The following is a 27579-nucleotide window of genomic DNA, read 5'->3' as shown; positions in this document are numbered from 1 at the left end:
TACTGGCACTAGGGAGCAGCTACCCATTTCAGAAAGAACATACACTCCACAATATGCCAGTGTCCATCACTCCAAAGTTACCTGCCTACCCTATATAGATATGGTACCTCCTAAGGTTCAAACTGGAGATAGTGGTAGTCATGACAGATATAAAGGTAAAAAACAAACCCGCAATTAAATGATCCTCCTAGAGTCATTCAACTAATAAATGACAGAGCTAGAAATAACCTATTTATTAGTAATCTTCAGAGATTTATTCTCTACCTGAAATTTAACTGAATGGTCATTTTTATGTGCTCCTATAGAGATAACTATTACAGTCCAAATACAGTCACTTACTTTGTTTCTACATAGTTCAATCAATGGTTCTCAGCAAGAGTGCTATTGACAGGATAATTCTTTGTTATGCAAGACCACCCCCAGTCCTGCAGGGCTTTTAGAGTCCCTGGCCCCTTGGTATTAAATATCAATAGCAATGCTTTATCATTATGAAAACCAAAGGGGAAAAGAGAAAAGCCTTGTGACATTTCTGAGTTTCTAGTGAGAAACCAGAAAGTCTCTATTTTCAAACTATTTGAGCACAAAAAATTTTGCACAACCTATGTGAGCTGTTAAGGGTAATATTATGTATTATTATATTATTTATAGGCAAATAACCATACCTATTTAAAAAGTTAAGACTCCCAACAGTAAATCTCTGGCATTTACTTGTATTATTATGTAAAGTCAGTCAATCACCTCAAAGCATAAGGTATCTTTAGAAAAATGACTATCCCTAAATATAGTACTAGATACAAGGGAAATTTTAAACATCATTACAGCTACAATAACCAATTACTAAAAGAGTATAACCTTAAGTAAATCACTGTCACTTCTCTGTGGGAAAAGTTCCTTCAAGGTCTGAAGTTTAGCATCTTTAAGGTCTTCCAATTCCGAAAGGTCCTCCAATTCCGAAATATCATCAGTATTTCTACCTGCCATTGTAGGAAGGCCCTGGGACTCTTCATCTTCAGATGGCTCAGAACTAAAAATATTTTTGGAGGAAAAAAACAGTATTTTATGTATTACTGTTATTTTATTAGAATAATATACATACGTAATATAGCAGTTCTTTTCAATAAAAACATGACCTATCTTTGTCAAAGATTAAGACAAATTTTTTCACTTCAGTATGGTTATATATATAAATCTACATTCCCAGAGGCAGCACACTTTGAAAATGACTCATATTATCTGGGCTGGGATGGAGAAGAACAATAAAATACCTGGCATTTATTTTAAGATACACACATATACTGCATGCCCACTTTCTCTCTCCTTTTCCTTTTTCACCTATACTCTATATATCAGAAGAGCATTGCCAGGTTGCTCTTGAGAAATTATAAAGCCTACACTAATACAAATATAAAAGAATTTTCATGGCCTACCTAGATGATCAGAATCTAAATGTTAAAATCAGAATGGTTCCAGTGAGTACCAGAATCTCTGCCAAGAAACAAACACTCTTCAGCAAAGAGTACTGATTCCATATGAGCTTTTATCCTATAACTAACTTTAATCTCAGTCCATCTCAATTTATATGTTAATCCTATAAAAGACATTGGGGCCAAATTTTAATCATCTCCCAAACAAACAAAAATCTCATTTTGAAATTTTGGTTTTCAACCATGGTAGCCATTCTAGAGATCAGAAAACAGAAGTAGATTCACAGACCTGTACACCTGGGGATAAAAATATATGTTTATAAAAAATAAAAAATAAAAAGAAAAGAAAACAGAAGTATAACAAAATGAATAGACATTACAAAGATTAGAGAAAGAAAGGTGGGAATTTAATTAAGTATGTTCCATGCAGACTTTGCTACACAGCTAATTCTATTTTGGGAAACATACCCAGAATCTATATTTTAGTAAATTCATTCTAGCTATTCATGTTAGTTCAGTTGTACTGGTCAGGGCATTAGTTTTACCTGAGAATCTCCCAAAATACTTAAAAGCAGACAGATCCCCAAGGACCAGGAATATATGTTTTAACAGACTTCTAGATTGAATTCTTGAACCCTGCTTTGAGAAAATGTTCTAAAATAACGAGGTAAATCGCTTCCTTTGTAAAAGGAATGTCCTTCAATATATGAAGGTGATTACATGCATCTTCCTTTCCATTACACCTAGGCCTCTCATACTTCATGTCCTTAACTCTGAATTCTCACTCCATTTCACTCCGGTTACATTTCCGATTTTGCACCAAGTTCACTGAGAAAATGAAAGCATTCAGGTTGGAATCTTCTCACAATCTCTGCCTTAGAAAACCACTTCCAAAGGTTCTTTACTCAGCTAGCCATCACCTTAACCTAACCATCAGATTCATGACCATCTGGCGGGACAAACTCCTAGGCCTCATGCTGTAGTACTTATACTGACTACCAGTCTTACCATGGCTTGGATTAACTGTCCAGTCTGCAGGAAATACAAGTGAGAGAGGAATAAATTCAATACCATCATGAGGAAACAATAAGAAAAAACTATTTTCATGAAGAAAAGATTCTACTTCTTCAGTAAGTTAAAATCCTTTAAAAAAAAAAAAAAAGGAGAGGAAAGGACTCTATAAAAAGATCAAAAGAAGTTAGAAGCTTTGACATGTGAATGCAGAGGACGCTTCTTGTTTGGATCTTGGTTTGAAAAAGCAGCTATAAAACACATGAATGCAGTAGCACGTGGGTGGCTTAGTCAATTAAACGTCCAACTCTTGGTTTCGGCTCAGGTCATGATCTCAGGGTCATAGGATCAAGCCCCAAGTCAGGCTCCACAGGGCCAAGACTGCCTGTCTCTCTCCCTCTGTTCCTTCCCCTAATTGTGCTCATTCTCTTTCTAATAAATAAAATCTATTTTAAAAAAATGAATATAAAAGGGTAATTAGATGACATTAGAGAGCTGTTCATTGAGTGGTACTGGGTTCTGGGGAAGAGAAAGACATATCACCAACTATTACGGGCAGAAATGTTGGAATGTCCATAATTTAAAGTACTCCAGGCCAATAATAATAATAATAGATGAAACAATGAAACAAACAAGGAAAAATATTAACATGTTAAGTCTAGGTGGTACGTAAATGGATGTTCATTGCCTATTATTTTCTTGTATGCCTGTAGATTTAAAAACAAAAGAAAAAATCTACAAAAACAAAAGTTGACTACTTTGTGTTCTTTTATCTGGTCTCAGATAAAGTTCTTCCCTTTTGTTGAAGATAAAGTCCCCTTTTACTGCTAAGGGATTCCAGCCCTTTCTGGTTCTTACAGGATCCTGTTTCAACTATCTACTACGTTCTCTCCCCAGTCTCCTCTCTCTCCCTGAGCTCTTCTTTCTAAGACTGCATTAACAAGTTCAATGTGCCAGGAACTCTAGGAACTGTGGAAACAAGCACTGAAATAAGCAAATCCTCCTCTCCTTCACAAATTTTATAAAACCAGTTATCTACTTGCTCATTTCCTGTACAGTTCTCCTCTCAACGTTTTATTACCTTTTGCCCCACCCATTTCAGTGAAATTGTTCTTTCCCAGGCAATAATCTCTTCTAAAATGTCAAATAAAATAAAAACCTTTCATTGGTTATCTACTCTTCCATAGTGCCATACACTGCTACAAATCTCTGAAACCTGGCCCCACACCTACCCTCACCCCATGAGTTCTGTAACATTAGTACCTCAGATTTTCCTTTACCTCTCCACCTGCCTGTCCTTAATGTCTGAAGAAGGCTGTTCTTCCTTGTTCACATTTGTGAATTGCTGGCGCTTCCTAGGATTCTACCTTCAGCTCCTTCTTGTCTATTAGTAATTCTTAAGAGATTTCATCAACTGCCAGTTTCTATTATTGACAAAAGGGGGGTGATTTTGCCCCAAGAGAGCACCCGGCAACGCCTGGGGACATTTTTGCTTGTTCTGACTAAGGAGGTACTACTAGCATCTAGTGAGTAGGGATCTGAGATTCTGCAAAACATCCTGCAATGCACAGGAAAGAAGCCTGTCAAAGAATTATCTGCCGTTGTCAACCTCAAGATTAAGAAATGATGATAACCAAAATGGCCCCATTCATGAGTACTGATTATAACCATGGAACATTCACACAGTGCATTACTACAGAGTATGAAAAAGAATATAGGTTTCTATAAACTGATACTATTTCTAGGATATATACCTAAGTGAATAAAACAAAGATCAAATGAGAGTGTGTGTATATATACATATATATATATGTATATATACATATATATGCATTTATGTAGTGTGCTATCTTTTGTGTAAGAAACAAGAAAAAGAGGGGCACCTGGGGGCTCAATCAGTTAAGTGTGCAACACTCCGACTACTGATTTCAGCTCAGGTCATGATCTCAGGGTCATGATATTGAGTCCCGAGTCAGGCTCTGCACTGAGCATGGAGCCTGCTTAAGATTCTTTTTCTCTACCTCTGTCCCTCCTCTGCCCCACGTGGATGTGCACTCTTTCTTAAAAAAAAAAAAAAAAAAAAAAGGGAAAGGGAAGGGAAGAGGAGGGGAAGGAAAGTAAGAAAGAAAGAAGAAAAAATATACATGAAAGAAAAAGTATGATGAAGTAGTAAACTGGTTAATTCTGAGGTAGAAAGACAGTAGGTATTACAAGAAAAGGGAAAGACATAATAATTTTCTAAGCACATTCTATTTAGAGTTTTGATTTCTGAAACCTTCTTAATATTTTAAATATTCCAAAGTAAAATTTAAAGAGGGATAAGGAAAAAACCTTAAAAGGAATACAAACAGAAATTAATGAACTGAACTGTATTTCAAACAACAGAGAAGACATTAAATAATCCAAATACTTTGACCAAATACCTTCAGTCTAAAGACAAAAAAAACCTATAAACGAATTCTCAACTCTATTTAGTACGCTTAGTGGTCAAATGGTATGATCACAGCAATTCTGAAACTATTTTATCAATACTGGATAACTGAACAAGTTAAGAAACTAATGTTGCAAGAAGCCAGAGTTCTCAATGCCAGAAAAGGAGATATAGAAGAAGAGTCAAGGAAAAGCCCTGTAGGGGTAGATTAGAATTAAAGGTTATCATTAAAAACTCGTGATTTAAAAACACACAAAAAAACAACACACACACATTCCCCTCATATTTCCTAGTCTGTACAGCTGAAAAGGGCAATGACATAACCCCTACCTCACCCAACATCAAAGAAAGAACACTCCTAGTTCCAAGATTTCCAAGTTCCTAGTTCTCTATTAAAAGGAACCAGTGCAAAAAATAAAAAATAAAAAAATATAAAAGGAACCAGTGTTTCTTGGAGAAATGGCTAATTCTAAATTCAGGCCTATGATAGGAATAGTGTTAAGTAAGTCTGGACCATCTTTTGCTAGAAGGGAAAAGCTCAAAAAATGATAGGAACCTCTCAAAGTCAGAGCCTGCCTAAAAGGACCCTAAACTGTTAAAATTTAGCAATTTTAGCACTAAAATGAATAATGACAGTAAATGAATTAAAACCCACTGAAAGTATAAATAAAAGAAAAAAAAGATTCCACTTTGATATTTTCTTATACAATATAAATACTATATAAATAAATGGGGAAAAACAGAAAACACTTCTTTACATTAGAATACCAAATAATTAAAGTATAAGATCTGAAATGCTAGTTAAAATACGAGCAATTCACAACCCTCATTTAGGTAACTGATTCAGGTATGAATCATCAAAAGATACTAAAACTACTAGAGTGAAAGTCTGCTAAGGAATAAGATCATTACTTGGTCTCAAAGTATCTGCCAATAGATTAATCACTACAAAGGGGTATAAAATAGTAACTCTATAGGAGAAAGCAGGCAAGTTTCTGAGTGATCCAAGTTCATTTCACCAATAGAGACAAATTGCTATCAGTGTGCCTTATAACATGACACACCGAGGACACAAAATCATTTATATACCATTCCTACCACTTAACCAAAATTTAATCATGAAGAAAATCAATTAAGTACAATTGAGAAACCTCCTTAAAAAAATGGCCTCTAAGAATTTGAGAGGCACAGTGGGGGGTTTGGGAGGTAGGGAAAGAAGAAATGAAATGAGATGGGATCTGGACGGAGACAAACCATAAGACTCTTAATCTCACAGAACAAACTGAAGGTTGGGGGAGGAGGGAGGTAGAGAAAGGGTGGTTGGGTTATGGACACTGGGGAGGGTATGTGCTATGGTGAGTGCTATGAAGTGTGTAAGTCTGATGATTCACAGACCTGTACCACTGGAGCTAATAATTCATTATATGTTGTTAAAAATTTTAAAAAATGGCCTCTTAATCTTCAAAGGCCAATGATATGAGAAACAAAAAGAGGCTGAGACTCCCGGTGGTGATCTCAGGGTCCTGGGATCGAGCTCCGCATAGGGCTCTCTGCTCAGCAGGGAGCCTGCTTCCCCTCCTCTCTCTCTCTCTGCCTGCCTCTCTGCCTACTTGTGATTTCTGTCTGTCAAATAAATAAATAAAATCTTAAAAAAAAAACAAAAGAGGCTGAGAAACTTTTAAACATGTGAGTGAAATAATTTATTCCTCATTTATTCCTCTGTTCAATACACTCCATTCATTAACTTTCTATCTCATTCAGATTAAATGAAACTAAAGACACATGACACTATTCAAAAAAAAAAAAAAATCCAACATGATACTGAGGAAAAATTATCATAAAGTAATTACTTAAAATATGGTCTAAGGACTGACTCCTAGTTATTAAACTCACACTGCTGCTGTCCATCAATGACAAGATAAGGAATATACATACACCAGAAGGTAAAACAATTACATTACTAAGCAAATCACTTAGTTGAGCTGATTTTTCCTTATAATACTTCACTAGCGAAGAAACTGGTACACGATTTGTATTCTAGAGCATATCCCTTATTTACAAACCAGTATTTCTGAATGGCACTACCATAAAGTGCATTAACAGGATTAACTGGAAATATTTAAATATGTACTGTACATTTGATACCTGTACTGTGTCAACATTTACTGGTATTTCTGAATTTGAAATGCTTCTTTTGTAATTTAAGAGAATGACCTTATTCTTAGCAGGTAAATGTGAATCCAATGTATTTAACCTTGCAGGATCTTCACTATTTTTTATTTCAGAGTGAATTTCAGGAGAAAGTCATGTTCACTATGGCTTACTTACATGAAGTTCACTTTAAGAGGAATTCTCATCATCATCGGACATTCTCAATCTCTTGGCTCCTTCTTGCAGCATTTTCTTCGCTTAGCTTCTGAGCACACAACCTTTTGACTTTTCTCTTACCTCAACAACTATTCCTTCTTAGAACTTCCACAGATTTCTCCTCTTCTCCCTGTTCTAAAATCCCAAGTTCCCCTGGACTGAGTCCTTCAACCAGGAGATCGTCTCTTGTCAAGCTATACCAGTATCTCTTAGTGATTTCACTTTATCCTAGGACTTTAAATATCAAATCTATACTGTGACAATTCCTAAATTTAGACGTTACCCAGACCTCCCCAACTCAAATGTCACAAATCCAATTGCCTACTTGACATCTCCTGCCTAGATGTCTTGCATAGCATGTTCAAGACTAAACTGCCTATCTTTCCTTCAAAAGGAGGTCCCCTACCACACCCAACAGTCTTCCTTACCTCAGTTAATGTTAACTCCATCCTCCAGTGACTCAGGCCAATCTTAAGATTATCCTTGACTCCTCTCTCTCCCACCCAAAATCCAACAATAAAACTTCTCCGCTCTACCTTCAAAGTATATATAGAATCTAACTCCTTCCAACCATCTCCACAAGTAGTAGCCTTGTCTAAGGGTCCATCATTTCTTGCCTGGGTTATTACAACAGTATCCGTGCTTCTAGTACTGCTCCCCTATAGTCTCAAAGACCTTTAAAACATATGAGTGAAATAATTTATTCCTCTGCTCAATACACTCCCTTCATTAGCTTTCTATCTCATTCACAGTAAAAGCCAAATAGCCTATGGGCTTATAATTAAATCCCTCTTCTACCCCACTGGTTACCTTGTGACCTTAGGTGTTTCTCTCTGATTTCATCTTTCCCTACTTTCCTTAGAAACATCAGGTATAATACCCATTTCTGGTCACTGAACAAGTTATTTGCAATGACCAGAATACTCCACTCCTGCCCCACACCCTCATATCCATATGGTTCACACTTTCTTACCCCTTCAGATCTGTATTCAACCATCATCTTCTCAATAAAGCTTTTTTCCAACTGTGCTCTTTAGAAAGGACACCCCCTACCCCTGGCCCTGAACTCCATTATTTTCCTTCCCTTCTGGTCATAATATTTATTATTTGGCATACTAGATTGTTTACTGCCTTTCTACCTATAATACAAACTCCATGCTACTTCACAGAATGTGTCCAAAAAATGATTTGACTCTGGGACTCAAGAATAGATTGTAAAGCAATTCCAGGTGATCAAAGAAAAGTACACGTTAAAATAACTTTCCTGTTGATGGACGGTTAAAAAATTAAATTATCTGTTCTCATTAACTTTTTATTGAAAATCAGTGTTATCCAGAAATGCGCACATGCACACACATAATACCTCTCTACAGTTAAGTCAGGGAAAAAAATAACCAAGATGCAATAGGAAAAAGGCAGAAATGAAAGAAAAAAAGGGAGAAGTCACCAAACTATTTTTCCAATTAAGTAACTTTCTTGAAAAACCTCTTATATAGGCAAATATAATGAATAAATCTATTAAGCTGCTTACACTATAATCACCGTGTCTTTGTTGAATTTTTTCTCTTGAACTGTACTGGAGCAATTTGGGGAAACGATATCTTCACTATCAGAAGACAAATCAATATACTGTATTCCTCTTTGATTCTTGAAATATGATATACTAGCTTTTCTTTCATTTTCTGTAGTTTCTGGAACACTAGAATCTTCTGCAAAAGAAAAAGAAGGAGAAAGGCATTTTTAGCAACTTGGAAATAAATCTGTTTTCGATAATTACAATCATGTGCTAAAAATCTCTAATTTGCTCAGTTTCCATTCTAAAACCAAAAATTCTCACCAGTTTTTAAAGAAAAAATTAATAGTCAAACCAGGGCTGATGTTAAATATCTTCCACTTTAATTACTTTCAAGACCCTAGTAGAAAATGTAAAAGAGAAGTTGTGGTCATTTTTTTCTCTCTGTGCTATTATTTCCTAGTACTCAATTCTGGCCAAAAAAAGACTTGTATTCCAATCCTGTCTCTTAGCCAAGCTAAGCACTCTAAACCTCAATGTCCTCACGCGTAAAATAGAGATGTTAATCACAGAGCTCATGAGAACATAAAATCAGAAGACATATATTAAGCATTTAGTTCAGACACTGGAACATAGCCCATATTTAATACACATTACCTCTTACACAAATGTGAGTGTTGTGGGCTGAATTATACCCCTCCAAACTTCTTGAGTTTCAACCTCCAGGACCTTAGAATTTAACATATTTAGAGATAAGGTCTTCAAAGAGGAGACTGCTTTGGTGGAGGTCCTAATCCAGTATGAGTGATGTCATAAGACCAGAGACAAAAGATGTGCGCATAAAGGGAAGGCCATGTGAAGACACAGTGAGAAGGTGGCCATCTGCAAGCTATGGAGGAAGTCCTCAGAAACAATCGATCCTGGGTTTCCAGCCTCCAGAAGTTAACAAAATAAAGGTGTGTTTAAGCCACCCACTACTGTGGCTTATGGCAGTCCTCACAAGCTAAAAATTTGGGCTCATTCAAAACAGGTGAATAAGATAATCTTACCAAGGTCTCTTCTCTTCAGTAGTGGAGTTCCAAAATTATTATCCCAGCAAAACCACTATTCTCCCTTACATACGTGAGAACGAAAAGATCACATTTAAGAAATTCATATTAAAGTAGTCAATGCCTTGGTCTAATGAATATATTTTAAAGAGCAATGACCAGAGGCATCTGGGTGGCTCAGTGGGTTAAAGCCTCTGCCTTCCGCTGGGGTCATGATCCCAGAGTCCTGGGATCGAGCCCCACATCGGGCTCTCTGCTCAGCAGGGAGCCTCCTTCTGCCCTCTCTCTCTGCTTGCCTCTCTGCCTACTTGTGATCTCTATCTGCCAAATAAATAAATAAAATCTTTAACAATAAATAAATAAAAAGCAATGACCAAATGAATCTTTAGTTCAAAGGTGTCAGTGTAAAAAATTATCACTTCCATTAACTACTTTCAAAGTCAGAATCAAGTCCTCACGTGATGCACATTTTTAATCCTCACAGTAATCCTGAGGATACACATTATAAGGCCAGTTTATAGATAAACTAGGTTTAGAGAAAGCAACTTGTCCAAAGTTATGTGGGACAGGGGGTAATGAATTTGAAATCCATGTGTAAAGGTCTAAATCCTCATACTCTAAAACTCTTAGATCATCCCCAATACCTGTCACAAAATGATAGCAATCATTATAATGAAGCTCTTGAGCCATATTTGTAATTAAGATTAACCATGGCCTACACAACTACTATTCACCTGGAGGGCACTAAATCTGTATTTCTTCCTACAAACAAGTCCTATCAGTACTACCTAAACACTACCAAAAAAAAAAAAAATTCACATTTTTTCCAAAAGAAAATGTTATAATGTTTAGTGAAGAACCTGGATGAAGAATTCTGCACTGGAACAAATCACAGCTCTATTAACTGCCATAAACATGACGATACTTACAAATTCTGGATAGTTATGTGAACAACAAGACTACAGTCCAACTCCTATAAAGTAGGTATGAAGGTAATATGGTTTTTGCTTTTACAAAGTGTTGTTCCTGATACATCACAAAGCATACATAAAATTCAAAACTAGATGTTCACTGTAGCAAAAATCTCACCTAAAGCTACTGTGTATCAGTTAAACATGTTAACTAATGTCCTATTTTCTTATATTTTCAAAGGGCTAAGGCAAAATGATTTGGACTGTCTGCTTTTCTTCAAAGTCTCCTTATTCAAAATGATCAATAAACTTTTATTCTTATTTATTTATTTATTTTTGAACAATAATCTTTTTAAAGTTAGCTACTTAAACGCCTAAATGCCTGGAGGAGTCCTAAAAGATGCGTTAATGAACATTAGGAGAACTAGAATTTCTTGAACTTGATTACATATTCATCTTTGATTTTCTCTCATTTTTTCCCTCTTACTTTACACAGGTCATACAAAATACACAATGAAGACATACCAATTCTTAAAACGCATACTTAATATGCTTAGGTAATGAGACAGGAAAAAAGAAGTTTGGCATACTCTCCATCATGTACTCAATTACTCAGAGCTTTTACTGGTAATATACACCATCAAAATATATACATTACATATACATATACTGTATGCACTTAATGTATTATTTTGTATATTATATATTGTGTTTTGTATTATGTATTATATATTATACATATATTTTATATAATATACATTATGTCTATATATCTCTACCTAAAATATACCTTAACATGTACACAACTATGAACCAAGTGACATCCCCATAGCCCAACTGGTAAGTGACTAACAGAGGAAGTAGTTTGACAGTATGTAGGATAAAAGAAGGTTACAATACAACAGCATTTCACAAACTCAGAACCTTCTGCATTCTTAAAAAATGAACACCCTAAAAAGCTTTTACTTATGTTGCTTATGTTGGCTATATCTATGATATCATCGTATTATAAAGCAGAAACTGAGAAACTTTATAAAACTGTTTACATAGTAACAAATATTTTTATGAAAACTACATCCTCTCATTCCATTCCTCTCCTCTGAATCTAATGAGAAGAGTAGCACTGTTTTATATTTGTAAAAATCTTTGGTTTAATATAAGACAGCTAAATTCTCCTGCTTCTGCAATTCATCTATTGTAATATACTGTTTTTGTTTAGGTTTATGAAGAAAATCATGCCTCACACAGTTATACAGTTAGGAAGAGTATTTTCCTAATTTTTTTTACAATACTATGGATATTCTTCTTTGATACTAAACCCAAATTTGACAGGTGGTAGTTTTTTTTTTAAAGGTCAGTTGCAATGTGGAATCTGGAACCATATGAATAAACTTCTGCATTGTATTACATTTAAACCCACTGGTCTAACTTGCACTTTAATGGACCTTTAAACCATGCATTATTTTGTAACACGGTGTGCACTGGTCATTTGAAAAATACTGGTTGACTTGCTGATTAATGTAGATCTTCCAAATGCTGACATATTTCACGGTATTTTATTTAAAAAATCAGACTTAGTAATATCACCACTGATCTTGAAATATCTGAGACTGTCAAAATCACAGTCCAAAATCTGAACTTTCCTTTGAAAACAGGATAAATGCTGCCAATTATTTCCTTGGTATCACTGTCCATTTTTAAGAAAATGTCCACACCTAAGTCTGCTTAACTACAGTTTGTCAGTCATTCTTTTAAGTAAAAATGGTGTTTGGTGAAAAAATGCCAAGTTCAAATTAGAAAGGAAACCCAACTGTTCAAATGCTTTCCCTTGAAATAACCACTGTACACACTTCAGTATACACTTCAGTATACAACAAAGGCTGGTTCACATTTTGTTTCACAAAAATATTAAAAAGACACCTACTGCTTAGTTGAGATTTACCCAAATTAATAATTTTTACTGCCTTATCGAAAACATCCTTGGGGTGCCTGGCTGGCTCAGTGGGTTAAAGCTTCTGCCTTCGGCTCAGGTCATGATCCCAGCGTCCTGGGATCCAGCCCCATATTGGGCTCTCTGCTCAGCTGGGAGCCTGCTTCCCCCCCCCCCCCCTCTCTGCCTGCATCTCTGCCCACTTGTGATCTCTGTCAAGTAAATAAATAAAATCTTAAAAAAAAAAAAAATTCTTAAGTGAAACTGACAATGACTACTAGAACAGTCTGGAGTCTTGGCCATGATTTGTGCTAAGACACTAGCAGTTTTTGTTTTTGTTTTTTTAAGATTTTATTTATTTATTTATTTGACAGAGTGGGTGAGTGAGAGAGAGAGAGACAGAGAGCAAGCACAAGCATGGGGTATGTCAGGCAGAGAAGCAGGCTGCCTGCTAAGCAAGAAGCCTGATGTGGGGCTTGATCCCAAGACAGTGGAATCAACAGTGACCTGACCCCAAGGCAGCCGCTTATCTGACTGAGCCACCCAGGTGCCTGGTACCAGCAGTTTTACCTACCACTGCCTTTGTACCATCAACATAGTAAAAAGGCAAGTACTACCTTAGCATTATTATGAAAGTAGTTTATCTTTAGGGATCCTAAAGGTTCACATACCACACTTTGGAAACTGATGGGATACAGTAAGAGTTTATTTATATAAAAATAGCAACTTTCCAATATAGTCAATAATTTAGAATTAGAATACTGCTTAATGCTTAGATTTGCTTATATGGACTACTTCTGAAAGTAAACAAAAGCAAAAATAGCTAAGAGGCAATGGCCGTAACGATGCAGAGATGGTTTCTGACCCAAGCCAAATAAGCACTTTGAAGCAGCAGCACAAAAAAGACAGGAAACAGAAAAATACAAATGAAAGAATGGTGAAACACTGAAACAATCATGAAGGCATCAGCTACCATTAAACTCTGACATTTGCTGACTGCCTTCTGCGCATAAGGCACTGTACCAGGAGGTAGGGAATATTAAGTTCAACTTGCCCTAACGAAACAAGTAAGAGCTAAGTAGCCATGCACTCAAGTAACTGTTATAAAATATGATTTGTGCCATGAGAAAGGAATAAAAAAATGCTACAGGAACAGGAGTGAAAACAGCCTATCTTTTCATACACAGATCATAAAGAAATCTATTGTATTTTAGAGACAGAAGATGAATATTTTCTCATTACCAAAAGGTAATGGGAACCTACATCATTACCATATGCAAGAACACTCCAAGGTTCCAAGGAGTTTTTCCAAACTAAATTCCACACCAACATGTATACTCAAGAGAAGGCGATCTTACACCCCAAATTTTTCCAGTGTGCTTGTACCCATTCTCATATCTAAGTCTACCATAAAACAAAAGAAGCATTTAAGTCTGACACTGGTTTCACCTTTCCAAAAGGTCCAAGATCAAGGGCCACTCAAAAACAAACAAAAAATCACTACTAGAAGATTGAATTCACACTAAAGTAGTCCAAATTAATTTGATAACCCATAAATAGAAGTTGTCTTCCAAAGTAGAATGAAAAATACATAAACCTTTATATTTGTCCTGAAGATTTAGAAAACTGTGCCACTTCTGATCATTTAGTTGTGTTGCTCTACATGGTTCAATTCTTCAACATGGCAACTAACTTTCAAGGCAATTCCTTTGAATACCAAGTAAAACACATAACTGATTTACCATTTTATTTTTTTTAATCTTTTTTTTTTTAAGATTTTATTTATTTATTTGACAGACAGAGAGTACAAGTAGGCAGAGAAGCAGGCAGAGAGAGAGGAGGAAGCAGGCTCCCTGCTGAGCAGAGAGCCCAATGCGGGACTCGATCCCAGGACCCTGGGATCATGACCTGAGCTGAAGGCAGAGGCTTTAACCCACTGAGCCACCCAGGCGCCCCTGATTTACCATTTTATAATGTAACCAAAATAATAGATGGTAAAATCTGAGCAGCCTTAATTTAAGTGTCATAATGAAAGATAAATACCATAAACATCTCCTAAAAGATAGATCAAACTATTTCTCTGATGCAAGCTCTAAAATAAAGACAAAATACATTAATAAATACAAGACTGAAGAGTAGTTTCTGACATCATTCTAAGATGAAATAAGAAAAGAAACATCTCAGGCATAAGCCAAAAGAAAAGATAAATGGGGAAAATGTAAAGAAAAACAAAGCCATGCTATTGTTACCGGACAAACAGAAGCATCTAACTTGAGAAACACTTTTTTTAATAAGAGAATTTAGATCTACAACAAAAACCATAACTAACATATATCTTAACTGCATACTATGATGAAAGACGTAAATGCTGCAGGATACATAAGACAACAAGTCAAGAGACAAATATAAGGCTTTAACTCTCTTCTCCAAGCTCTTAATAGACTGCACAAAAATAAATCTTACAATAATGCTTTCCAAACATTTCTGATTAGGATCCACTGTAAGAGACTCATTTTAGATTGTAACCCAAAACATGATTATTAAACATATATAACTGAAATAAAAGTTTCAGAGGCTATCGGTGATATTTGATAATTTTCTATTTATTCTATTCCACTAAAAAACAGTTGCATGTAATTAGTCAAGATCCAAGAAATTAATATTTGTCATCTACAGTTTGGATAAAATTATATAAATAAAATTCATCTGTTATTTGGTATATAATTAATCTATACTTAGATTATGTCACCTTTTCAAGTACTCTTAGTACTATTGCAAAATTAATGGCAAATTAGGCCACAAAGAAAATTTAAGTAGATCAACCAAAACAAAAATACTGTAGACCACACTCTCCAGTTGTAAAAGAGTATAATTAGGAGCAAATGTTAATAAAAACACTGAAGCAAAATTTCAGCCACTTGGAAATTCAAGAAAAAAAAAGCCATAGAAACCACTTCTTTGAACTTTCCAGTCAAAGAAGAAGAAGAAAAAAAACACCTTAAAACCACAAGAGTTAAAGTGATGGGTAAACAAATACAAAACTAAAAAAGTAGATTAATGGCCTGTAAGATGCAAATATACATGAGAATTTAGACTACATTGATGTCTGTACCATCCTTTCTTTAGTTTTTATAATATGAATTCTAGATGAGATTTAAGAGTAAAATAAAAATCAACACAAAACCTAACTCATATCCATTAGTTTGGCTACTAACACAAAACCTGACTCAGATCCATTAGTTTGGCTATCAAAACAAACAAACAAAAAAACAAAAAAGAAGGTAACAAGTGTTAGCAAGGATGTGGAGAAACTGGAACCCTCGTGCACTGCTTGCAGAAAAGTAAAATGGTTCAGGTATTAATGGAAAACATGTGATGACTTCTTATATGATCTATCAATTCCATTTTCAGGTATATACCTTAAGGAAGCGACAAGGTCCCAAAGAGGTATTTGTACACACATTTCATGGGAGTAACAGCCATAATAACCAAAAGGTAGAAGCAACCCAAGTATCCATCCACAGATGAATGGATAAACAAAATGCAGTATATACATACAACAGAATACTTTTAGCCTTAAAAAGGGAATTCTGATACATGCTACAACATGAATGAATCTTAAAGACCTTATGCAAAGGGAAATCCGTTACAGAGACAAATCCTGTATGACTCCACTTTTATGATGTACCTAGAGTGATCAAATTCAGAGACAGAAAGTACAAGGGTGGTTACAGTTACTACAGGCTAGGGATAGGAGGGAAGTGTTTAATGGGTACAGTTTCATTTCTGCAAGATAAAAGGAGTTCTGAAGATCAACTAAACAATAATATGAATGTACCTAACACTGTCATGATTTGTTTACTTAATAGGATGGTAAATTTTATGTTATGTGTATTTTACAATTAAAAATAAAATTAACATAGATGTGCTAGAATGAAATACACATGAAAATATTTATAATGTGATAGTAAGGAATGCCTGTCTGATCAAGACCTAAACCCTAGAAGCCATCAAAGAAATGAATGGAACAAACTGACCACGTGAAAATGTGAAATTTCTCAGTGAAAAACAAGCAATAAAAAGAATAAAAAACTTACAAATCATTTATCACAAAAAAAGAAAATGGAACACAGAAAAAGTCCAGAAGACGAATACCTTTCTGAAAACACAATTAACCTTAAAGAATAAAAGTAAAGTGATTAAATTCCCTGGTAAAGATAAAAAAGGTTTGTAATATTTTAGCCTAGTATGAAAAAGTAGACATCTAAAAACCAAGCTGTAGTCTGGCGCAAAGTGGTAAAACTATGTATGGTAACTTGGCAATTACTAAAATAGTACTAATATTCAATCTAATCTGACAATTCCATTTCCAAGAATTTTTCTTCAGATTGTACACAAGCTAAAAAAAATCTGTGGACCATCTACAGGATGGTCACTATAGCCTTCTTTTGACAGCAAAAAGAAAAAAAAATGAAGAAAAAACCCAACCAACAGATGTACATTAAAGAAACTACACGAATTATATCTACATAAGACACTGTAGTCATTAAAAAAAAAAAGAGGTAAGCATAAGTAAATATTATACATATAATATAAATAAAAACAAAAACCTGGAATAGGGGCGCCTGGGTGGCTCAGTGGGTTAAGCCGCTGCCTTCGGCTCAGGTCATGATCTCAGGGTCCTGGGATCAAGGCCCGCATCGGGCTCTCTGCTCAGCGGGGAGCCTGCTTCCCTCTCTCTCTGCCTGCCTCTCTGTCTACTTGTGATCTCTCTGTCAATTAAATAAATAAAATCTTTAAAAAAAAAAAAAAACCTGGAATAGATTCAGGCAGAAAAAAGATACGAATATAAACACCGAAAATAAAGCCTACAGAATATTCTTATTATACAATAATGCATATTTTACATGTAACATTTTATTTTGAAAAAAATAGCTAAACATGGAGAGTAAAAAGGTAGAGAAGGGAAAACACAGATAAAAGTATGCACTTCAGGGGTGCCTGGGTGGCTCAGTGGGTTAAACCTCCGTCTTTGGCTCAGGTCATCAGCTCAGGGTCCTGGGATCGACCCCACCTTGGGCTCTCTGCTCAGCAAGGAGCCTGCTTCTCCCTCTCTTTCTACCTGCCTCTCTGCCTACTTGTGATTTCTGTTTGTAAAATAATAAAAGCTTTAAAAAAAAAGTATACACTTCAAATGTACTGAAGATTTTTACTAAAGTGTAAGTACTCATTTTACTTTCTTCTATTAGAATTATTTAGCACTTAGCCTTCTACCAAGTACTGCTTGTCAACTAACACTCGCAGACATTAAGAAACCACAGTAACTATCCAAAGATACAGGGATGATTTGCATTGTGGCCACACACACTTAAAAAAAAAAAACCTGAGTATCACCCAATGGTTACAGAATCATGATGCTAAAATGATACATCTGGCTCCATTATTCAAAGGATCATACCCATTTTACTGCTTTCAGGGACTTCAGAGAACATCTAGGCAAAGGAAATGAAGTCCGAAAATGTTAATGTCTTACCTGAGATCTCATAACCTGTATGACAGAGCAGTGCTCTCTGGAAAGCATTTTTTTTTTAATTAACTGGAATAATCTTTTTGATTAACGGGAATAATTTTAAAATTTTCTTACTAACAACTGTTACTTTCCACATGACCACCACACCGAAATGGTGATCATTTTAGAATACTGAATGTATTTCACTAGGGAAAGAAATTAATCAAGAATTTACTAAAACTTTCCTCCATTCCAACCACAAAATAACTGATTAACCCATTAACTTTTATCAGTTTTTCTCCCCAGGTAAAATGTCTCTATTTCTTTGCAACATTAAATAGTCTAGCTGTGCATCTGTTCCCATGCCCTAGATAGCCTGTCTTCAGATACCTCCCCTCCCTTCATCCTTTCCCTTTCCACTGGCTTCTTCCACTGGGCCAAAAATATGCTGAGTTTTCAATACTCCTGAAACATCTTTCGACACTACTGTACTGTCAAGCTGTTTTTCTCTTTTCCTTCTTTAAAGACTAGCCTTCACTTCACCACCTTTCTATTGAAACTATCTGTTAAAGGTCAACAGTAACATTTAATTTCTAAGGAAAGTGGTCTCTCAGTCCACATCCAAGTTGACCTGTCTACAGTATCTGATAGTGTTCACTATACACAAAATTAGAAACTTGTCTTTCTTTAGCTTTCAGAGTATTATCATTTTCTATGACTATTCAAGTTATCCTTTATTATCTTCATTGGTCTGTCTTCATTTGTTCACCACTAAATGTTGAAATTTTTCTCTATATGCCTTGATTGGGGATATTTTTTGTTAACTGCCACAATGACGACTCTTCCAAAGTCGATTTGGAAGGCTCCAACCATCTTTAATCTAAAAACCTAATGTTCAATCCTCCACTAGACCTCATTTCTGAAACAGGTGACCTGAACTCAACACGTTTAAGTATCTTTCTCCAAAATGCACTGCCTAATTCAGTTAATAGTGCCCATCACCCAGCTGTCTAAGCAAGAAATATGAGTTACTTTAAACCCTCTACATTTAACTGATCACCAAATACCATCAAATACTGAATTATAAAACTTCTCTAAAAAGCCTCTTTTATCCTACTATCATTTTCCTACATTTAGGCTTCAATTAATTCATCAGCTTCATCAACGGTCTTCCCATGCTGAAATGCTCTCTGGTGTATACCCAAAAAAGTCCGTCCTTCTTGGCATAGCATATAAAGGCCCCTTACAACCCAGCAGTTTACACGTCTATCTTCTCAGTTTCATCTATACCTCCCTAAACCGCCTCTTCCACAGATAACCTCCCTTCTTAGAGACGTATCACTCTCCTAAACAATGTATATTTTCTTCACCTGTGCACAAAAAAAGCACTGATTCATTGCTTAGGGTTCACTCAAAGTTACCTCTCTGTGACTTTTCCTGATCCTCTCCAGGAAAAGATAATCATTTCTGAGTTAGATTGTGATTCTACATTTCTTAATATTTTCCCGAGTTATTACACTGTACTACTTTACTATATATACTTATATGTCCCTTCCTCCTGGTGTTCCTTGAGGATCAAGCTTTGGTCTTATTTTTACTCTTTATGCATAAAACATAGGAAGTTCTCTCCTCTCTCACCCATGTACCTTTATTTTATTCCCTTGAAATCCACAGTGCTCTCAAAAAGGCCAAAAGAAAAAAATGTGTAAGCAAGCAATAACCATTAATAACGTGACACCATGAGGGCAAAATAAACACAGGAGGGAGAGGTGCCCACAAGTTAAGTGTATGCCCTCATATCCAAAGGCTGGGTGAAGGAAGACTATCCTGCATCAAAAGCAGTTTCAAGTTAGCAAGGGTGAAGAAGCCTGATGGCTATGGGGCTATTTCAAGATCATAAAGAGGAAGGATACTTCTAAAAATTTGTACAAAGTACTAGTATTGCCCACTTATCACCCAATACTCACTCCTTCAATACATATTTACTAAGAGCTTACTATGCACAGTCATTGCTCTAAGCAACGGTGAACAGGAAAAAGTCTCTGCTCACATGCATCTTATATTTTAATAAAGGAGACACAAATATATAGAATTATGTTAGGTAGAAATAAATACTACACAGAAAAACACAGAAGAGTAAAGCTGAGGGCAGAGGGAGGAGTGTTGCTATTTCAGAGAGTTTGATTAGGGGAAGGGCTTCTAAAGACAGTGAATACATCACTAAGCCCAGAGTCATATGCACTTATCAGCAGGCATGGTCTTGGACGAAGAAGAGCAAAGAGGAAGAAGGAAAGACTGCACTATCCTTTGCATATTTAAGAAAAGGTATGGCTGTGGCATAGTAACTGAGAGAGAGTGATAGGAAATAAAATCTAATTCATATTGCTAAAATTAAAAGAGTTAGCTAAAAATGTCATGAATTTCCACTCTATTTAAGAAATAGGTGATTTAGACCTGATTTAGACCTAACACTCTATTGTAAATAAGCAAATAAAGCATTACACACAACAGCAAAATAAGAAGTTAGCATATGATGATAAAGGAAATAAGGTCAAAAACCATATCCCACCAATGATTCCCTAATCTCTAGTCAGGAGCCTAAACCAGCTTTAGTATTTCATCCTGTATACAGGCTCAAGCTCCAACACTCAATTGAGAATTCCCCACCTCTATGTTAAGTTGCTTTAGGTCTCGTCCAACATGCTAAACCGGGGACAGGACATTTTTTATTTGAATTTTTAAAGGCATGCCCAATGGGTTAGAATGGGTACTTTACACCTATCCTGATGTACAAATCTACCATTTTCTTAATTAGATTTTTTAAAGATTTTATTTATTTGACAGAGAGAAAGAGCGAGTGCGCACATACACACGCACAAGCAGGGGCAGTGGGAGAGGGAGAAGCAGGCTTCTTGCTGAGCAGGGAACCCAACGTGGGAATAGATCCCAAGACCCTGGGATCATGACCTGAGCAGAAGGCTGATCTTTAACCGACTGAGCCACCCAGGTGATCATGAACTTAATTTCTTATTTATCTCATTCTTCCTAGATTTGGTTCTAAAACTTTGCCCTTTCTTTCTTTGAAATCTCTCATCTCTCTTTCTTCTCTACTCCTACTGTTATTTCTACTTCCAAAATGAATTATCTCCCTTCAAAACTTACCTTCTAACAAAGTACGGTACTCAGGACTGCTAAACTGATTTTTTTTTAACAAAACAACGTCTCATCATTTTACCTTTCTATCTGTGAAGGCTTTAATGGATCTCTTGTAATCACAATGTAAAACCAAAACCTAGCCTTCGTTTTCAAGATTCTCTCAATTTTACAATACCAACTACAATCATCTTTTCTTAGAGCTCTCTATCCCTAGTAGGATGAATTCTAACCATTTCCAGAACAAACTTAATTTTCGTATTTCCCAATGCTATTAAGACTAATCATGTGAGTCCCAAAGGTAACCTCAGTTTATAAGAGAAATTTACACATGCGGAAAAAAAAAAAATCACAATAAAAATGAATGAAATCTCCTTAAACAGGGAAAAAAAGTACAGCAGCATCTTCTGATTAGAAGAGACAATTAAGAACTTCACATTTATAATGATAAATAAAATATTCCACTGTGTTCCAGTTTACAAAGTGCTTTTTATCCTAAAGAGGAAAAAATGTTAATCTTAGATTTTAAGTAATTTGTCCAATATCCCATTTAACTGAAATGAAGCAGTAGAGATTCCTAAGATTCAAAATCCCATGCCTACATGCTGGCCTTCCCAGCCCTCTCTAACTACATAAAACACAGATTCATATATTTATTATTAGAATACTAAAGTACCTGGATATCTACACATTAACTACAGCATGTTATACAAAGTAAACACCTATTGAAAGAATGAACAAAGAGACAGCACTCCTAAGCTTCAGTGGTTCCCCACAGAATTTGGATGAATTTAGAACCTTTCATACAACAAAGCCTTTCAAAATTATGACTCCCCATTACCACACAATTCAACCTACCAAATCATTCCAGCATGTTTTAGTTACACCCAAAGATTTTTAAATGTCATTCAAATGATAATGTGTAGGGAGTCTGCCATCACTGGTACAATTAAACAGAAGACTAGCAAATAAAATAAGACACCAACAATAACAGCATACTTATTACTAATCTTGTCAGGGCCACATCAGCATAAACGCTACTTGGGAAATATTGAGTTTTGCATTAAAAAAGGTATCACTAAAATAAACATTAAAAGAAAACTTCTAATATTTCTTCCACCCTTCATAAGAAACTGCACAGTGTAAACAATTAAAAGTTTATGCTCAGAAACTAGACTGACTGGATTTGAGTTCCAGGTTTATCAAATTCCTAACAACTTAACCTCTCTGGGTTTCATTTCTGCAAAATGTGGGTATCATCTTGTAGGCCTGCCGTACAAATCAGATAAGAGAATGTGAAACACAGCACAGTGCCTAAAACATAACAGTTCAAATATGTCCTGTTCACTGTTCAAAGAACACAGACTAAGATGGAAATGCTTATTTTTGGCTTCCTCTCAAATCCCATTGTCTGGGACAACCTGCTGAAGAGGTTAGAAATGGTTCTTTCACCTTGAAGAATACCAATTACTCATTCGCACCCTGGGGATCTCCAGAATGTCAAATAGTGGCAAAAATCTGAATGGGATCTGCTCTTCATTCATCCAGAGGTTGTCTTCAAGCACCTTGAGTCTAAGTCTGGTTCATAGTAAGTGAGCAGTGTTTCTTGGAAAAATACTGAGATGTAAATACCTGGCCAAATAACAGACTCAAAGTTTACATCATGAGTCTGAATCACCTAGTTTCTCTTCCAGAAGCAACTACTCTGACCTAAGGATGACCTAAATTCAGATACCAACTTCCATCACTGGGTCATATTCCAAAGAACTTCATATAAAACTGAAGAAGCCCATAGATGTTCAGTTCATGGGAGGTATATGGTGCCTCTAGCAGCAAAGCGGTATTTTAAAGGGCAAGGCAGAGGACAATGTATTATTATGTATTACATCAAGAATATTAGAATTTCTTTCTCTCAAAAAATACCTCTTGATGCTACATCATTTTGCAACATTGTAACTCACCTGTTTTTTCAGTTATATCTGAATCAGGTGTGCCTGCCCTGCTAACTTCCCCTTCAGCATTCTCCTCTTCAGCACTAAGAGAAATTGGTGAAGAAGGGCCAGGCTGGGTGGGTTGAGGGGTTGCTTCGGGCACTTCCTCAATCTTACTCCTTTTCTCAAAGCGAAAACGGTCCAAGTTGAAAAGATTCATATTGGCAGAAACCACCACCCTGTGGAATTAAGAGCTTTAAATGAACTATCTGCAGGAAGAAAATAAAAAGAGAAAAAGAGGCCATGAAAACAATATAAAATACAAAGCCTTAGCAGTTCATTCCCAAGGCAATTAAGAGCACGAAAACATGGCACAGGATGACTATTATGGCTGCGCCTCATTGTTAGGCCACAATAATCAGAAGGTGGACAGGAGTATCTTTTTAAAAATTTCCATTGCTCTTTCTACTCCCCTTCGTCTCCCCCCTCCCCGCCCCGCCCCTCCTTCCTCAAACCACACGCTGACCCTCGTGCAACCTCCTCTTACCCCAGCACGCGCAGGCACGTTCCCCACTCCAACCCCCCTGCGGGCCGCGCGCCCGCCCACAGTGAGAGGCTCCCTGCACTACGGTGCTCCCTGCCTCGAGAAAGGACGTGCCAGGGCCCGCGCCTCGATACTGCGGGGACACAAAGGGGCCAAAGAAGGGGAGCGGCGGAGGCCGTGCTGGCGGGCACCCGCCCGGAAGTTGACGCGGCGCGATCCCAGCTGAGAGGAAGCTGATAGGATCAAGAAAACATAGGGAGGGTTCAGAGGTGGGGAGTGTGCTGCGGCATCACTTTTTTAATGCTCCCTCGCTCGCCCTCTTTCTTTCTTTAGTACTTACAGTCTTGCAGGCTCGATGCGATGTAACAAAGGTTGAAAGAAAAAATAATTCCTGGCGGGGGGGGCGACGGTAGCCGGGCCGGGACCTTCCAAAACGGAGAGCCCGAACGAGCGCGCGGTGATGACGCAACACGCAGCTCGGGCTTTTTTTCTTTTCCAGCGACGCGCGAGCGGAAGATGTCTAGGCGCGCGCTGTTGCCATGGTAACTCGTACCCGCCTCTACGCCTGGGAAGCGCGCTTATGGCCTGTTTCTCCAGGTTAGCAAGAGTTGTTAAACAGAACAATGATAAATTGCACAATAGCAATAACATAATAATAAATAATACGACATTTGATATAATGTATAATATTTTGTATTATACATAGTATGATGGCAATAGTGTGCTAGACGTTTTACATGAATAATCTCAACCCTTACAAGAAGCCTTTTTTACGTAACAAGAAAACTGAGGCCTGCAAATGTTCAACAGTAAGAAGTAAAAACCCGGTGTGTTGTGCTTCAGAGCATATGAACTGCCTCCCCACTGTGGACTGGATTATTCTCCGAGTGGAATATGACAATTCACCTATCTTGACGAAAATACTACCTTAAGGATATTTACCCTTTTTGTTCTAACATTAGGCTGTACAGGTAGTTTTCTGTTTTAATTTGATCCTCTGGTTGGCATTTCCCTTAAAGAGAAATTACTACAAATCATTATTCTACCAAAAACACTGGTCATTGTAACTTAAATTGGCATTCTATTTTATAAATCAGTGTTTTGAACTGTATAATTATAACATGAACCCACAGTTTTATCAAATGCGGGTACACTTACACAATTGAGTGTAAGTGTAAGACCCATAAATTCAGGATCAAAGCCTGAACAAGTGTGATTTCATTATATCTACTTTTTAAAAAAAATTTATTTATTTATTTGGCAGAGAGATTCCTGGGGGGGGGGGGGCTTCCGGCGGAGCAGAGGGCCAGAGGGGGGGCTCCATCCCAGGACCCTGGGATCATGACCTGAGCCGAAGGCAGAGGCATATAACCCACTGAGCTACCCGGGTGCCCCTTGTTATACCTATTTTTGATAGCCCATAAAATTCACCAGCTTTATGCCTCCAGGTATACTGATGGTATCAAAGGGTATGTCAATTTATACATAGTAAATTATTGTTGGTGATAAAGAATATTTGCTCTCAGATCTGCTTGTTGCAGCTTTCAAATATACAATACTGTATTAAATGTAGTCACCATTCACTACATGTAATTTTTTTTTTAAAGATTTTACTTATTTGCCAGAGATAGAGAGAGAGAGTACACACAAGCAGGCAGAGAGGCAGGCAGAGGCAGCGAGAGAAGCAGGCTCCCTGCCGAGCAAGGAGCCCTATGCAGGACTCCATCCCAGGAACCTGGGATCATGACCTGAGCCGAAGACAGCGGCTCAACCAACTGAGCCACCCAGGCGTCCCTCACTACATGTAATTTTAAAAAAGAATATTTGCTTTATATTCAGACAGATCTAACATTGAAAATGGATTCCACTAGCTCAATGACTGTGGACAAATTATATTTAACACTTTAAGCCTTAGCTTCCTCATCTTTTAAATGTGGTTGATACCATTGACCTCTTAAGGCAAGTTTCTGCAACACAGTATTAACCCCTTGACATTTGTACAGTGGGAGAAAGAGTGAAAATCGAGACCCAAACATCATATGCCTGAATATTTAAACATAAATACAGTTAACAAAATGTAAAAATAAATTTTGTTTTATTGTCCTATTTTGAAAATGACCTGGAAAGCCAGGTTCAATTTAGAATTCTTGTGTTGGACAGAATGGATAATTGAAGGAGAACTGATTGGCACATGTATCCTGCCTTCCCTGTATCATGTCCTCTCACTCAGTTTGATACCATTACGAGTGTTGTGCTCATGCATACGGACACCCAGCTCAAATGCCCAACTATGACTCCACCTAGGGTTCCTATATTGCTAAAAATTTAAAAAAAAAAAAGAGGCTGGGGCACCTGGGTGGCTCAGTGGGTTAGGCCTCTGCCTTCGGCTCAGGTCATGATCTCAGGGTCCTGAGATCGAGCCCCACATTGGGCTCTCTGCTCAGCAGGGAGCCTGCTTCTCCCTCTCTCTCTGCCTGCCTCTCTGTCTACTTGTGATCTCTGTCAAATAAATAAATAAAATATTAAAAAAAAAAAGAGGCTATTTTGTTAAATTTGGATTTTATATAAACAATACCTTTTAGAGTGAGTATGTACCATGTGATATTTGGAACTTGCTTGTCCTAAGAACTTACTTGTCCATTTGAAATACAGATTTAATAAGGTATACTGTATTTTACTTGGCAAGCCTACTCCCACACCACTGCTAAGGCACCTCTTAGTGCTGGGAGCTTTTTTACTACATGTTTGGTCTAAGGATTTAGATACTAGAAGCACTGTTGGCCCTTAGCACGGAGGACCTGGGGAAAGGTCACTCCTTGCTTTTTTGGAGCTGTGTGAGCAGAGATTTTAAAGACCAGCTGCTACTCAAAAGCATTGTCTAAAATTGAAGATATAGGTTCTGAGTGAACCTGTCTTTTTGGCCCCACAGATTCCTTGCTATTTAGGGTTCGGTATAGCAGGAAAAGGGCCAACTTGTGTTCTGTAAAGCAATACATGCAGTACAAGCACCACTCTTGCCCAGTTCCAAGGGTGGGATGTCTGTAGCATTCACTGACCTGGGAGAATTAGAATTTCCCATGAGTGGGATTTTCCTTGATTGTGGATCAAAAGGTTAAGAGAAGGTATAGCGAAGTACACAGACTGCCATTACAAAGTACTGCAGATTGGATAGCTTACAAAACAGAAATTTAATTTTCTCATGGCTTTGAAGGCTGGAAGTCTGATATCGAGGTCTTGGTAGGGTTGGTTTCTGAGGACCACGAGGGAAGGATCTGCTTCAAGCCTCTCACACTGGCCATCTTCTCCCTGTGTCTTTACGAAATCTTCCCTCTATACTTGTGAATAAATTTCACAATTTAAAAAATCACATTTTAATTTAACTACATTTCTGAAGGTCCTGTTTCTAAGTGTAGTCACATTTTGAGATACTGGGCGATAGGACTTCAGCATATGAATTTGGGGGAACACTATTCAGCACATAACAGGGGGCAAAAGGTGGAAGGATTCTTTTTTTTTAAAATATTTTATTTATTTATTTGACAGAGATCACAAGTAGGCAGAGAAGCAAGGAGAGAGAGGAGGAAGCAGGTTCCCCGCTGAGCAGAGAGCCTGATGCGTGGCTCAATCCCAGAACCCTGGGATCATGACCTGAACTGAAGGCAGAGGCTTTAGCCTACTGAGCCACCCAGGCACCCCGGGTGGAAGGATTCTTGATATGAATGTAAAATCTTCTGGGATAATAGCAGGAATTGGGGTTAAAAATTAGTCCTCTGATTTTTCTTCCCTCTGACCATAAATATGATCAT

The 27579-nt window shown here is 36.9% G+C and overlaps 1 protein-coding gene across 5 annotated transcripts in view; it reads right to left on the bottom strand.

Moving 5' to 3' along the window:
* The window catches only part of SMARCAD1 (SWI/SNF-related, matrix-associated actin-dependent regulator of chromatin, subfamily a, containing DEAD/H box 1), a 76533-nt gene extending 52309 nt beyond the window's left edge, over positions 1 to 24224 (bottom strand). For 2 of the 5 annotated variants that reach the window (XM_059376039.1, XM_059376076.1), the window contains exons 1-4: positions 23777 to 24014; positions 23260 to 23498; positions 8765 to 8942; positions 853 to 1024 (exon numbers count right to left, since the gene is read on the bottom strand). In XM_059376039.1, the coding sequence (XP_059232022.1) occupies positions 853 to 1024; positions 8765 to 8942; positions 23260 to 23449 (540 nt within the window). In that variant the 5' untranslated portion in view covers positions 23450 to 23498; positions 23777 to 24014. Of the gene's footprint in view, positions 1 to 852; positions 1025 to 8764; positions 8943 to 23259; positions 23499 to 23776; positions 24015 to 24113 lie in introns of those variants that run through there. The other 3 variants (XM_059376049.1, XM_059376067.1, XM_059376058.1) reach the window with 3 other exon arrangements.
* Positions 24225 to 27579: the final 3355 nt, after the last annotated feature.

This window comes from Mustela nigripes, chromosome 1, assembly GCF_022355385.1.
Source record: "Mustela nigripes isolate SB6536 chromosome 1, MUSNIG.SB6536, whole genome shotgun sequence".
In the NCBI taxonomy this organism is placed as follows: Eukaryota; Metazoa; Chordata; class Mammalia; order Carnivora; family Mustelidae; genus Mustela; species Mustela nigripes.
The sequence above is the reverse complement of the archived record's forward strand: the minus strand, read 5'-3'. Positions and strand labels throughout refer to the sequence as shown.